This window comes from Rhinopithecus roxellana, chromosome 6 (genome assembly GCF_007565055.1).
Source record: "Rhinopithecus roxellana isolate Shanxi Qingling chromosome 6, ASM756505v1, whole genome shotgun sequence".
NCBI classification, from domain to species: domain Eukaryota; kingdom Metazoa; phylum Chordata; class Mammalia; order Primates; family Cercopithecidae; genus Rhinopithecus; species Rhinopithecus roxellana.
Window position 1 is genome coordinate 52,262,669 of NC_044554.1, and position 14,026 is coordinate 52,276,694.

Consider the following 14,026-nt stretch of genomic DNA (forward strand, 5'->3'; position numbering starts at 1 on the left):
GGAAACTAACACTTCCCCTTCTTCTTACACCTCCTCCCAATAAAAACTGTATCCTCTGTACTTACACTGCCTCACTTTAATCTACACCTTCAGTTCCAACTTATTCAGATTTGCCTGTGGGGGATGAGGCAAGGCAAAGGCTAGAGATATGGATAACTTTAAATATACAGAAAGATTGCTTTCTTTTTCCCTTTCCCTTTCCCTCCCCCCGCTTCCCATGTAATCTCTGCTTCTTTCATATGTTAGCTTCATTCTGTAACAGATTTTCTCAGTGTGTGGAGAGTATGTCCACTGAGGGCTCCAGATTTGTATCTTCTACAAATCTACAGAACTACAGTAGAAACAAGGACTTTTCTCAATCAGTGTCCATGTATCAATTTAGGGAAGAACTCAGCTGCTGTTTGGGTCGTATATATAGCCCTGGACCAGTTGCTCTTGCCAGGGGTATGGGAAACTGATTAGCCAGCTTCTGTCATCTGTAGTGACATAAAAGTTGTGACCCTTGATTGATAGCTTTTCTAGTACTATTTGGATTTCTAGAGAAGGGAATATTCCCAGGGGAAACAGGGCCACCAAACAACAAATATCAAGTATACACATTACATTTTTTTCTTCCTGCTATGTTTAGGGCCAGTAAGATGTCTCTTAAGGACAGTCAGTGTGATTGACGGGTTATATAGTTTTCAGTTCTGAACAATATTGGATCAAAATTGAGTTTGCTTTTAATATTGACATCTGTTATTTCTCAGTGATGGATATACTGTGTTGGTGGGTGTATTGTAGCAGATACTGTTATTTTTTCTTTTTATGTGTTTAAAATATTTCATAATTTTAATGAAAATTAATTTTGCTTTAAGTTGGTGAATAATAACACATATTTGGGTTATAATTTCCCTTTAGTATTAAGTTAGCTGTAGGAATGGTGTTGTGTCTGACCTAGTGACCCATTTGACTTTTTAAAGGTGAATTACTAAATTTTTTTAATGATATGAAAAAATGTAATTTGCTCCCTTTACCTCTTATCAATATATTTATGATACCATAGGTACCTGCAAGGTGTGGAGTTACAGTCCGAGACAGTCTAAAGAAAGCACTGATGATGAGAGGTCTAATCCCAGAGTGCTGTGCTGTTTACAGAATTCAGGATGGGTATGGTTTGTATGTGACGTGAAATTTTGTTTAAAAAGAAAATCACACATTAAATTTTGAAGTTTTCTTAGGATCTTTACCCAAACCTAGGGAATTTAAAGTCTACTTTAAGAAAAAGTATTAAATTAATACTGAGCCTGAAGAAATTTTGTAGGCCATATGAGGAGTTAAATAATTTTATATGACTGTAGTGTTTGTTACTTTGATCAAATGATTTTATTTGGAATTTGAGATTCTTACAATTTTTGAACCATTCAGAGTGTGATTTATTTGGATAATGGACTCTTACCCCCCTCCCATTTTTAATACAAATACATAGTTTCACAAAAGGTATATCAAAATTAACATTTTATGTTGACCTACTTTTCTTTCAGAAAGTATCTAACATTGTTCCAAGACCCTCACATTTTGAATACTCTTTTTAAAAAAAAAAAAAAAAAAAGAAATCATTTTGGGGGCATGTTGTCCCTGTCTCTTGAGTACTCTTTTTCCGTGAATGGATAGATAAGTCCGTACCTGTGAATTTTTTTTTTTTTTTTTTTTTTTTTTTGGGACCCCAGGAACAATCCATTTTCTGCTGTTGTAGGTCTTTTCTGGAGCTGACTTGAAGAAAAGAGTACATCTCTTTACCCTGCTGTTTGTCCAAGAGTGATACATTTATTTGGGGTAAACTTAAAATTAATTTATTGCCATTTAAATTTCTAACGATGGAATACTAGGGAGCCAAACCTCCCTCACTGTTACTAGCCCCTCGATAATGAATTTTTATATCTTCAGCATGAGGTATAAATATTTTTAGGTGTAATAACCAAGAAAGGCTTGTGTCTACATTTTTCAGAGAGAAGAAACCAATTGGCTGGGACACTGATATTTCCTGGCTTACTGGAGAAGAATTGCATGTGGAAGTGTTGGAGAATGTTCCACTTACAACACACAACTTTGTATGTATCTTTACATTTTTTTTGAAATGTCAAAAATCTTCAAATTTTATTGAATGAATTTTTATTTAAGGAATGTGAAATATGGATGAGTAATTTTGGAACTGACATTTTACCTGAGTTGAAATCAGTTGTTTTCTTTAAAAACTTATATTTAAACAAGAGTTTAATTTTAATCTTTATACTCTTTTTAATTTAAAAAAGTAATATGTATGCATTGTTAAAAGAAAATTTTGAATAGTGCAAAAGTATGTCAAGTAAAAAAAGTGAAAATACCCTCCTAGAGGCCAACATTTGTTTAGATTAACAAATTATTGTTCTGTCTTCCAAACTTTTTTCTGTGTATACAAACATGTGCTTGTACCTGTAAGCCCAAAATTTTTTCCTTTCTTTTTTTCTCCCTTTCTTTCATTACTTTCTTTTCTTTTCCCTTTCTTAAATCAAAAATTGAGCCATACTATGTGATATTCTTTGCTTTTTTTTTTTTTAATTCAACAGGATGTCATGGACATCTTTTCATGTCAGTATACCTGGCTTTATTTTAGTATGGTTATGTAGTAATTCATAAGAATAGGAATTCAGTATATTTAACCATTTCTCTATTGATAGACGTTTAAGTTTTTGTATTTTAAAAAATCTGTTACATACAGGGCTAAAGAGGTCTTTCTGCATATATCTTGACACACTTGTACACACCCTTGTGTTTCTGAAGGATAGGTTAATGGAAATAGAATGGCTGGATATTAAACTCTCCTTGAGGCTTCTTTCTTTGTCTGGTTTTTGCATTTGCTAGAACCTAGCATAAGCCTAAGTGTCACCAGCATAAGGCCCAGAATGTGGGACCTTTCGTCTTAGAGATGAAGATCTACATAGAACTTGAGAACCTAGCCTCTAAAATGGCAGGCAGAAGCCAAAAGTTGTCTGTGAGTCAGGAATACATTTCTTTATTTTTTCTATATATGGAATTTTGGCCAGAGTTTTTTCTAGGTGGATAGTTACTGCTACCCTTTAGGCGTCAAGTATTTTCCCATGTGTCTTGGTGATTAATCCAGCTGGGCTCTGAAAGCAGATCATTGATTAGATTATTTCATTTGGGGTTTATGCTTTCAAGCCTCCATTAGTAGTGAATAATCAAATCAGATTTATGTTTCTGTAAGGCATTTTTTTTGGACAAGTGTAAGATACACCTAATGTCAATCAAACTTTACTGTGCAGCAAATAATTTTAACATGTTGAATTTTGAGTGGATAAATTTTAAGATTTTTATTTAAGTTCTTAAGAATACAAATACAGTTGAGCGTACATTTCATAGTGATTACTACTCTGTTTCTTAATAATTCTTCTTAGCTAGCAATTGGATATGAGGAGATAAAAGAAGACCTAAGTTGCTAAGCATGAGAAAATAGCATTAAAATGATGCCTCAGGAAGGTCCTTGCCACAGAAGAATAGTGAAAGCAAACTGCAGATTGATTCCAGAGTATGGAAATTGTCACCACCTAGTTGGATACTTGCCAGTAAATTTTTATTGAGAACTTTCCATTTGCCAATACCATATCTTACCTAGGGATATGACAAATGAATAAGATAGTGTCATTGCCTTAGAGAGAAGATTTAATAAATTTTCATAAACATTCATAATTACTATGTTTGTATAAAGTTTTGTAGATGCACAGAGATTCCTAACCTGGCTTTTGAGGAGTCAGGAAGGTTTCTCAGAGACAGAAATATCTAAGCTTAGGCTTGATGGATGAGGAAATAAGTATCAAGTAAAGAGTACCCTAAACAGAGGGAACAGCAAGAAAGCACGTCACCTTTGAAAGTTTTGAAAGAAGTTCAGAATGGATGATACAAGGTTGAAGAGTGGGTTGTTAACAGTACTGTGGGTAGAATAAGAGTTATGGGTAGAATAAGCAGAGTCCAGCTCATGAAAATCCTTGTAAGCCGTATTAAAGATTTGGACTTTTCTGTAAAATAATTAGAAATGTAATAGTTGTAAGCATGGGGAGAAATGTGATTAGATTTGTGTGTTAGAATGATTGCTTTGAGTGCCATATAGAGGCAAGAGTAAAAAGCTGTGTTCCACTTAGAAAGGAAAAGTGTTCTTGGCTGTCTTGGGTTTTGCTTGGCTATTCAAGGAGTACTGCTTATGCCTCATGGTTTCATAGTCAGTTATAAAAGCAATCCCTTCAGAATTTCTCTATATCCCAAGAGTCCTTGGGAACTGGAAAGTGAGGAAACAAGATTTGAAACATATATTATGTATCCAGCCCTTCTCCTTTTTCTACAGACACTCAGTGTCTTCCTTCGCACAGCCCCACACCTTACAAATTAATGCATGCAAATTGCCAGGACAGTGCCTCTCACTAATTTGCCGTACATATTTATGTATACTCAGATACTAGATTAAGTGTAAGTTATGACCCAAAAGAAAGATGTATCTTCCAGTGCTCATCTTTATTGACAAAGGTATACTTACGGATATAGGCTTATATTGCTTAAAATTTATGATCAAATGCATATCCACATGTTTTCTTTCCTTCAGATGTTTTGGTCACCTCCCTGTTTGGTTTGGTAAATAATGGCCACATAAAAAATTGTAAAGATTTTAAAATTTCTTGTATATTCAGAGACAAATGGAAAAATAACACAACTAGAAATAGGCACTTACCTGTTTTATATCCCCTGGAAAGTGATACATAGGAAAAAAGGTGAAGAAAATAAGAGCCACTTTTAAAACTAAATGTCCTCGAAAAGCCAGAATGTATTATGTATCAGGATGAATTTTTTTTTTTTTTTGGGGGGGGGCAGACAAGAGTCTTGCTCTGTCGCCCAGGCTGGAGTGCAGTGGCGTGATCTCAGCTCACTGCAAGCTCCGCCTCCCAGATTCACGCCACTCTCCTGCCTTAGCCTCCCGAGTAGCTGGGACTACAGGTGCCTGCCACCACGCCAGGTTAATTTTTTGTATTTTTTTTTAGTAGAGACGGGTTTCGCCGTGTTGGCCAGGATGGTCTCTATCTCCTGACGTCGTGATCCGCCCACCTCAGCCTCCCAAGGTGCTGGGATTACAGGCATGAGCCACTGCGCCAGGCCAGGATGTAATTTTCTTGAAATATTTTCAATAACTTTCTATTCTTAATGGAACAGGATGTGTAAATAAATGTGTATTGAAAATGGAGTTCTGGCTGGGCACAGTGGCTCATGCCTCTAATCCTTTGAGAGGCTGAGGCAGGCAGATCGCTTGAGCCCAAGAGTTCAAGACCAGCCTGGGTAACATGGCAAAACCTCAACTCTACAAACAAATACAAAAATTAGGTGGGCGTGGTAGTGTGCGCCAATAACCTTGGCTATGCAGCCTGAAGTGTGAGGATAACTTGAGCCTGGGAGGCAAACTTTGTAGTGAGTCATGATTGTGCTACCATACTCCAGCCTGGTCAAAACAGCAATACCCTATCAAAAATAAATAAAATAAAATGAAAAATAGAATTTTGAAATCTATTTAATATATCATTTAAAAATTACATGTAGCAGAATAGATTAGAAAGTTCTAATTCATGTTGTATATTAGGGTAAGTATTGTTGTATGAATACAGTTATATATGGGATCATAATGTAAAATATATTTCTCACTATTGCTTGTGATTAAAACTCTGAAAAACTGGCCGGACACAGTGGCTCATACCTGTAATCGCAGCACTTTGGGAGGCTAAGGTGGTCAGCTCACAAGGTCAGGAGTTCAAGACCAGCCTGGTCACCATGGTAAAATCCTGTCTCATTTGAAAATCTTGTGAGTTGTAACTGGTTTTATACAAAATATCGAATAGTGGAAATTGTATAATTACAATCATGTAATTAAAAGTATTAACCCCCCCCAAATGAAAAAACCTGTCTCTACTAAAAATACAAAAATTAGCCAGGGGTGGTGATGTGCGCCCGTAGTCCTAGCTACTTGGGAGGCTGAGGCAGGAGAATCGCTTGAATCCAGGAGGTGGAGGTTGTAGTGAGCCAAGATCGTGCCACTACACTCCAGCCTGGGTGACAGCGAGACTCTGTCTCAAAAAAAAAAAATCTGAAAAACTGAAATGAATTAAGAATATAGAGGCTGAGTGTGTTGGCTCATGTCTGTAACACTCTGGGAGGACAAGGCGGGTGGATCACTTGAGGTCAGGAGTTCGAGACCAGCCTGGCCAACATGGTGAAACTCTGTCTCCACCAAAAAATACAAAAGTTAGCCAGGCATGGTGGTGCATGCCTGTAGTCCCCAGCTACTTGGGAGGCTGAGGCAGGAGAATCACTTGAAACCAGGAGGCAGAGGTTGCAGTGGGCCGAGATCCTACCACTGCACTCCAACCTAGGCGTCAGCGAGACTCCATCTCAAGAATATAGAGCAAAGAATAAATAATGAAATAGAAGGCACCCATGCTCTCGCCACTCTGAAATAGCCACTGTTAACGTTTTGATATTTATTCTTACGTTTTCTTATTATTATATACACTAAATAAATATATTTTAAGCAATTTCTGCCTTTCGTAGGATAGATTCTCCCTAGCACAGTTCTGTTATGTGACTGATGTTCTACATCATTTGTCTTTAACATGGAATTCTTACATGTCGCCTTCTAAGTTTCACCTAGAGAAGTGTTCACAAATAAGTTTATGAGGCCCAAACGTTCTAATCCTCTAAGAAATTGCTCATTTGTTAGAAAAAATAGATCTTATTGTCTTTTAGGTGATTTTTCTGTTCCTTATTTTTTTTAGTAAGATTAGGAAGAGCTGTTTCGATTTTCATATGATTGCTTACTAGTTTTATCTTTTATAAATAATTGTTTTTACATTTTTATCCAAAGTTAACCATTATGTTTTTGGACTGTAGATCGGGGGTTCTGATTCTGTCAGCTGTTTTGTTTTTGTTTTAGCTATTATTTAGATTATAGTCTCTCCCTCCCACCCCCAATTCTACTCTAGAGGAAATCACTGTTAATTTTTAATGGTTTTTGTTTTAAGCTCTTTGGTGGTTATTTTCATCTTAATAAATACAGTTACACATTGCCTAACGACTGGGATATGTTCTGAGAAATGCATCAATGGTGATTTTGTTATGCACTTACACAAGCCTACATGGTATAGCCTAACTGTGCAACTAGGCAATATGGTAGAGCCTGTTGCTTCTAGGTTAATAACCCGTACAGAATGTTACTGTACTGAATGCTGTAGGTAACCTTAACACAATGGCAAGTTTGTGTATCTAAATATAGAAAAGGTACAGTAAAAATACAGTATAAAAGATAAAAAATGGTGTATCTGTGTAGGATATCTACCATGAACAGAGCTTTTAGGACTGGAAATTGCTCTGGTGAGTGAGTGGTGAGTGAATGTGAAGGCGTAGGACATGACTATCTGTTACTGTAGACTTTATGATAAACATTGTACACTTAGGCTACACTACAGTTAGAAAAATTTTTCTTTTTAATAAGTTTATAAAGTAAAAAATTTACAGTAAACTAAGATTTAATTTTAACTTTTTGACTCTTTTGAAATAACAATTTCAAAAAATTTAAAAAACATTATATAGCTATACAAAAATATTTTCCTTATGTGCTTGTTCTATAAGCTTTCTTCTCTTTTTAAAATTTTTAATTTTTCTTTTTTACTTTTTAAACTTTTCTGTTAAAAATGGAGACACAACCTGCACACGGTGGCTTATGTTCATAATCCCAGCACTTTGGGAGGCCTAGGCAGACGTATCACCTGAGGTCAGGAGTTTGAGACCAGCCTGGCCAACTTCGTGAAACCCTTTCTCTACTTAGGGGAAAATTAGCCAGGCGTGGTGGCACGTGCCTGTGGTCCCAGCTGCTCAGGAGGCTGAGGCAGGAGAATCACTTGAACCCAAGAGGTGGAGGTTGCAGTGAGCCAAGATTGTGCCATGGCACTCCAGCCTGGGCAACAGAGCCAGACTCTGTCTCAAAAAAAAAAAGAAGAAGTCACAAACATACACATTAGCCTTGATCTACACGGGGTCAGGATCTTCAAGGTGTCACTAGGCAATAGGAATTAATTCAACCCCATTATAATCTTGTGGGACTACTGTGGTATAAAGTCCATGATTAACTGAAGTGTCATGTGGCACATGACTGTAATTATCTTTTAGCCATAATTTCTTGCTTTATTAACTTTAGATATCATATACTGATTACTGATCCTATAAGGAATTAGCTCATTTTTAGTTCTTCTTCTTCCTCCTCTCCCCCAATGTTTTTATTAGTAGTAGTTTTTTGGTTCTTCTATTGGATGCCTTTGTAACTTTAATATACACCTTTCTTGTTCCATCAACACCAGTCAGCATTTCTTAACCTCCCTCTTTGTATGATAAGTATACTCTTCTTCTTTTCACCTCTGTTTCCTCCTTTTCATCTCTACTTTTACTTTTATGTTGTCAAGCTTAAAATCAGTTGCCAGCCTTTTACTCATTTCTCATTTTTTAACTTCTGAGTTTTTAAGTTAGATACTGGGATGGGAAATAAATATGTGTAGTCCATCTACTATCATGAACCCCCTGGTTTTCATTTTGTAATAGTACTTTAGTGTGTGAATTTCATGATATAAATATATTACAATTTTATTTTAAACAAGAAAGTAGATATGTCAGTTTCTAGAAAGTTTTCTTGTGAGTTTTTGAAATCTGTATGATTTTTTACCTTGCAGGTACGAAAAACATTTTTCACCTTAGCATTTTGTGACTTTTGTCGAAAGCTGCTTTTCCAGGGTTTCCGCTGTCAAACATGTGGTTATAAATTTCACCAGCGTTGTAGTACAGAGGTTCCACTGATGTGTGTTAATTATGACCAACTTGAGTAAGTAATCCAAAAATATATCTTCTACCTACCATTTTACACTTAAATTTTCTTAACGTGAAGCTATGACATTTGAAGTCTGTGAGGGTTTTTTCTTCCGTACAGTTGTTACAGAGAATTTTTTTTTAAGTGTAGTTAGAGAATAATATGTAGAATAGGCAGTATTTCTCTCCAAAATTGTAATTCTGGTTCAGCTTATACAGTTAATTTATATTTTATATTATTGTTTAATTAATCAAGACCCCTAACCCATAGAAACCATTTTTGGATAGTTTCTAGGAGGAGAGGGAGAGTTGTTTCAATTAAATTAAGCATTATGATTTTGTACCACAGATCAGGTGGTCTGATTCTGTTAACTATTTTGTAAATTACGTTTATATTCTTCCTTTCTCTTATTCATCCGCATTCAACTCCCTTCCCCCAATTTATTTGAGTAAGATGTAAAATTTTTGTATCCAGTACATATCTCTTTCTAAAATTTCTCTTTGCTGTATGCCAGTTTTTTTTGTATCATTGTTGCTGCTGCTGTTAAAGTCTTATTTTTCTTGATCACCTGAGCAAATAAAACTTAACTCTGTACTTTAAGTAAATTTAATGTCACCTAATTTACAGTAGATACTTCTTCTTTAACCATAAAGCATGATTCTTTAACCATAAAGCATGATTTTCATCTTGTAGTATGTAGAAATTTGCTGAATAGAATGATTAGCTTTTGGTTATAAGCATGCCTTTGAAAGCACAGTATAATTTTTTTTTTTTTTAAAAAAGCCTTTAGACAAAAATACAACTAATTGAATTTTAACAGTTTTTTCTGAGAATAGAATTTGATCTCAGGTTTTTTTTGTTAACTATGTATTTTGGTCTACGAATCTTCTGGGTTTTACACAAGTTAGGTTTATTTTGTTTTGCCTCACAGTTTGCTGTTTGTCTCCAAGTTCTTTGAACACCACCCAATACCACAGGAAGAGGCCTCCTTAGCAGAGACTGCCCTAACATCTGGATCATCCCCTTCCGCACCCACCTCAGACTCTATTGGGTATGATTTGACTTCTGCTCTTCGGAGACATGCTATTTGAACCACTTCCTTTTGGATCTCCTGTTTAATTAGAAACCTTTCCAACATTTAAATGGTTAAATTAAGGATTTTTTTTCCCCAAATAACTTATCATACCACTCAGATATTTACATGCATTTGGTACAAATAAATGGGATTAAAGTTGACATAGACTACTTCAGAATCAGTCCTGAAAAAAATCAATATTGGTTATGATTTGACTTCTGCTCTTCAGTGACATACTTCTTGAACTGCTTTCTTTTGGATCTCTTGGTTAATTAGAAACATTTCCAAAATTTAAATGGTTAAATTAAGGATTTTTTCCCCAAATAATTTATTTTATCACACCAGTCAGATATTTACATGCATTTGGTACAAATAAATGGGATTAAAGCTGACATAGACTATTTCAGAACCAGTCCTGCAAAAACCATGCAACAGATCATTTTGAGTCTACAACTTGAGTTCATCTTTTATTAGGTATAGAATAAAGTCTGTACCTTTGTATGGAAGTCATAGGTATATGACTTCCACTTATGAAGAAGCATTGATATATGAGACAATGGCAAACAATGTAAAAATAGTATATAATTATAATCTACGATTTATGATGGAGTATATTAAACTATGTGATGAGGACATAAATGTTTTCCTGTTTACAGAAGGAAGAATAGTGAGAAAAAGAGAGTGCTCAGGAAAACTTAATGAAGAAGGTGGGATTTGAACTAGACTTTAAAGAATTACTACAGTCTGAATGGGCCTAGGGAATAGAAGCATGGTGAGAGGGGAATGGAAAAACAACAGATATAAAGGGAATGAGGATGTTAGGTTTAGGAGCTAGTGAAGAAAGATTTATCTAACTTAAGAAGTACCATATGTAAAACCAGATTATGGAGAGTCTTGGAATTGAGGCCAGAATTTAGACTTACAGGTCTTTAAGCAGATTACTAACTTGATGAAAATGGCCTTAAAGAAAAAATCAATTAGCAGTGAAATATAGATGGATTGACAGAAAATTTAGGGTGAGGAAGGCCAACCTAGGATATTGTTGGTAGTGAAGACTGAGAGAGGCAATGAAGACAAGTTCAGGTGCTAGAAGTATGGAAAAGGGATAGATATTCATAAAGCATAAAAGAAAAAAATTAATAGTATTATTAATCAGTTGTGGAGGATAAAGCTGAGAAGTGACTTTAAAAACAATGCAGGCCGGGCGCGGTGGCTCAAGCCTGTAATCCCAGCACTTTGGGAGGCCGAGGCGGGTGGATCACGAGGTCAGGAGATCGAGACCATCCTGGCTAACACGGTGAAACCCCGTCTCTACTAAAAAAATACAAAAAAAAAACTAGCCGGGCGAGGCGGCGGGTGCCTGTAGTCCCAGCTACTCGGGAGGCTGAGGCAGGAGAATGGCGTAAACCCGGGAGGCGGAGTTAGCAGTGAGCTGAGATCTGGCCACTGCACTCCAGCCTGGGTGACAGAGTGAGACTCCTTCTCAAAAAAAAAAATAAAAAATAAAAAATAAAAAAAATAAAAAAATAAAATAAAAACAATGCAAAGGCAGCCGGGCACAGTAGTTCATGCATGTAATCCCAGCACTTTGGGAGGCTGAGGCGGGCAGATCACGAGGTCAGGAGTTTTAGACCAGCCTGGCCAACATGGTGAAACCCTGTCTCTACTAAAGATACAAAAAAAAAAATTAGCTGGGCATGATGGCACACACCTGTAATCCCAGCCACTCAGGAGGCTGAGGCAGGAGAATCACTTGAACCTGGGAGGTGGAGGTTGCAGTGAGCCGAGATCACACCATTGAACTCCAGCCTGGGTGACAGGGCGAGAGTCCATCTCAAAAAAAGAAAAATAATGCCAAGGCATCGTATATTTAAGCTTCATAGCAGGAAATAAAAAGGAAGACACAATAAAGATGAGTTAAGTGAGTATCAGTTTACTTTGCAACATTTCTCAAACTCCTGGCCTCAGGTGATCTTCCTGCCTCAGCCTCCCAAAATGCTAGAATTACAGGTGTGAGACAGTGCACCTAACTAGCTTTGGAACATTTCTGACACAGGTCTGTGTACTCTTTCACATTGAATTTGGGGCAGCGTTATTTAGGCTGCATCTGGAAGCAAATGCTTTAAAAAAAAAAAAAGGCCAGGAGCGGTGGCTCACGCCTGTAATCCCAGCACTTTGGGAGGCCAGGCGGGCAGATCACGAGGTCAGGAGATCAAGACCATCCTGGCTAACACGGCGAAACCCCCGTCTGTACTAAAAATACAAAAACAAAAATAGCCGGGCGTGGTGGTGGGCGCCTATAGTCCCAGCTGCTCCAGAGGGCTGAGGCAGGAGAATGATGTGAATCCAGGAGGCGGAGCTTGCAGCAAGCCGAGATCGTGCCGCTGCATTCCAGCCTGGGCGATAGAGCGACACTCCGTCTCAAAAAAAAAAAAAAGGTCCCCATACAGCATTCTGTTCTAGAATATTCTTAAGATGTTACGATTAGAAATATTTATTGTCAGTTTGTAACCCTACTTCCTCCCACTCTTCACCATGTAATGCTATTTCTTTAGATTTCTACCTAGAGAAATCTTTTCAAAATCAGTTTACATTTTCAGTACGACTTTGTAATTTTTACAAAACCAGCCTTTCTGATGATCTCATAGGTTAGAAAATTTTGCAAAAGAATTTTGTGTTAAGCAGTGGGTATACTTACCTATTTGGAACACTGGAAAATGCAGTCATTGTGTTCTCTTGTCAGGTTGTAGCAGTTACCTTCTTTAGTGGAGTCATTTTATTCTTGTTGGCTCTATCATTACTTGTGTGCAGCTGTGTGTTTTTTAGATGGTCAAATCAAAATGTTCTTATTGTTTGGTTGGTTTTTAATTAATCTTTTGGTTATAACATTTTCTCCTGACAGATTCTATAGACCATGATGCCTTTCTAATGCCAGGTCCCAGTTCTGTGAGCAGTCACAAAACACCATAATGAAATTAGCTTGGCCTCTCTGAAGGTTTATAATGGTAATGATCCAGGACATTTGCCTTCCAGTGAAGGAATGCTATCTTAAAATTAAGAAACCATTTGCCTGTGCCATGAGTATTTTATTGGTAACTGAACTGAAATAGATTCTGATCTTGAGCAAATGATAAGAAAGATGTTCGAACTTATCTATAATCATTTTTCTGATGTTTTTATGACATAACTCTATATGGTTGTCTCTGTTAAAGATAGAAGGCAATCTTGTTCAGTATCAAAACTCTTTTGCAGTTTGTTACTAGTCCTGATAACAATAATAATGGTCATGAAACAAGTGTAATAATGGATGTAATCAAGAAATACTGGAGAAGCGATACATTGCCCAGTTTTGAGTACAAAGTGAGAGATACCTCCTTTTCTACTTTTTAAAAATGCTGTAGAATGTATAAATTTATGAGAGATCAACATTTAAAATGTACATATCGCCAAACCAAAGTTTTCAAAACTTTTAAATATTCTAGATTAAGAATAAGATCTAAACTAACTAGTAATTTGCTGAAGGGTATTTGAATTAAAATTCCTGTTATCCTTAATTTGGTACTGCTTTAATTTGGTACTATCTTTAATTTGGTACTGCAAGATAGGTACAGGTATCATTGGGAGAAAGCCAGTTTGCTGACTGCCAAGATACTTCATAGGGTATAAGTTACCTTGGTTAGTGGAAAGATTTCCCAGTATGGTAATGTAATTTTATTGATTCCCAGAAATGATGAGATTAGGAGTTATACTGGTTTATATTAACCGAAATCAGAAAAAAAATTGAATCAGGATACCAGGTAATATTTATCAGTGAAAAATATACCTGTTATGTAAATTAGACTTCCTGTATTGTGTGCACCAGCACTCACTCTTCTTTTGGAAGAGATTTATGGGAAATCAAATTATAATCAGAAGACTGTTTTCGTTAAGCATAGAATTAGGACATGGCTCAGATATTCAATGACATCAGAGTATGATCACTTCAAGTGTCCCCCTGTACTTGCCCTCAAAGCTAGAGAAGTTGACTTAGT

At 36.4% G+C, this 14,026-nt stretch overlaps 1 protein-coding gene across 4 annotated transcripts in view; it reads left to right on the forward strand.

Annotated features, from left to right (window-relative positions):
* Nucleotides 1-14,026, forward strand: part of BRAF (B-Raf proto-oncogene, serine/threonine kinase) — a 211,387-nt gene that overhangs the window by 127,894 nt on the left and 69,467 nt on the right. For all 4 annotated transcript variants that reach the window (XR_004057859.1, XM_010359812.2, XM_030931931.1 and 1 more), the window contains exons 4-7: nucleotides 1,046-1,149; nucleotides 1,988-2,090; nucleotides 8,787-8,935; nucleotides 9,852-9,971. Coding sequence is in view for 3 of the 4 variants with exons in the window: in XM_010359812.2 (XP_010358114.1) it covers nucleotides 1,046-1,149; nucleotides 1,988-2,090; nucleotides 8,787-8,935; nucleotides 9,852-9,971 (476 nt within the window). In the remaining variant the exon portion in view is untranslated. The remainder of the gene's footprint in view (nucleotides 1-1,045; nucleotides 1,150-1,987; nucleotides 2,091-8,786; nucleotides 8,936-9,851; nucleotides 9,972-14,026) is intronic.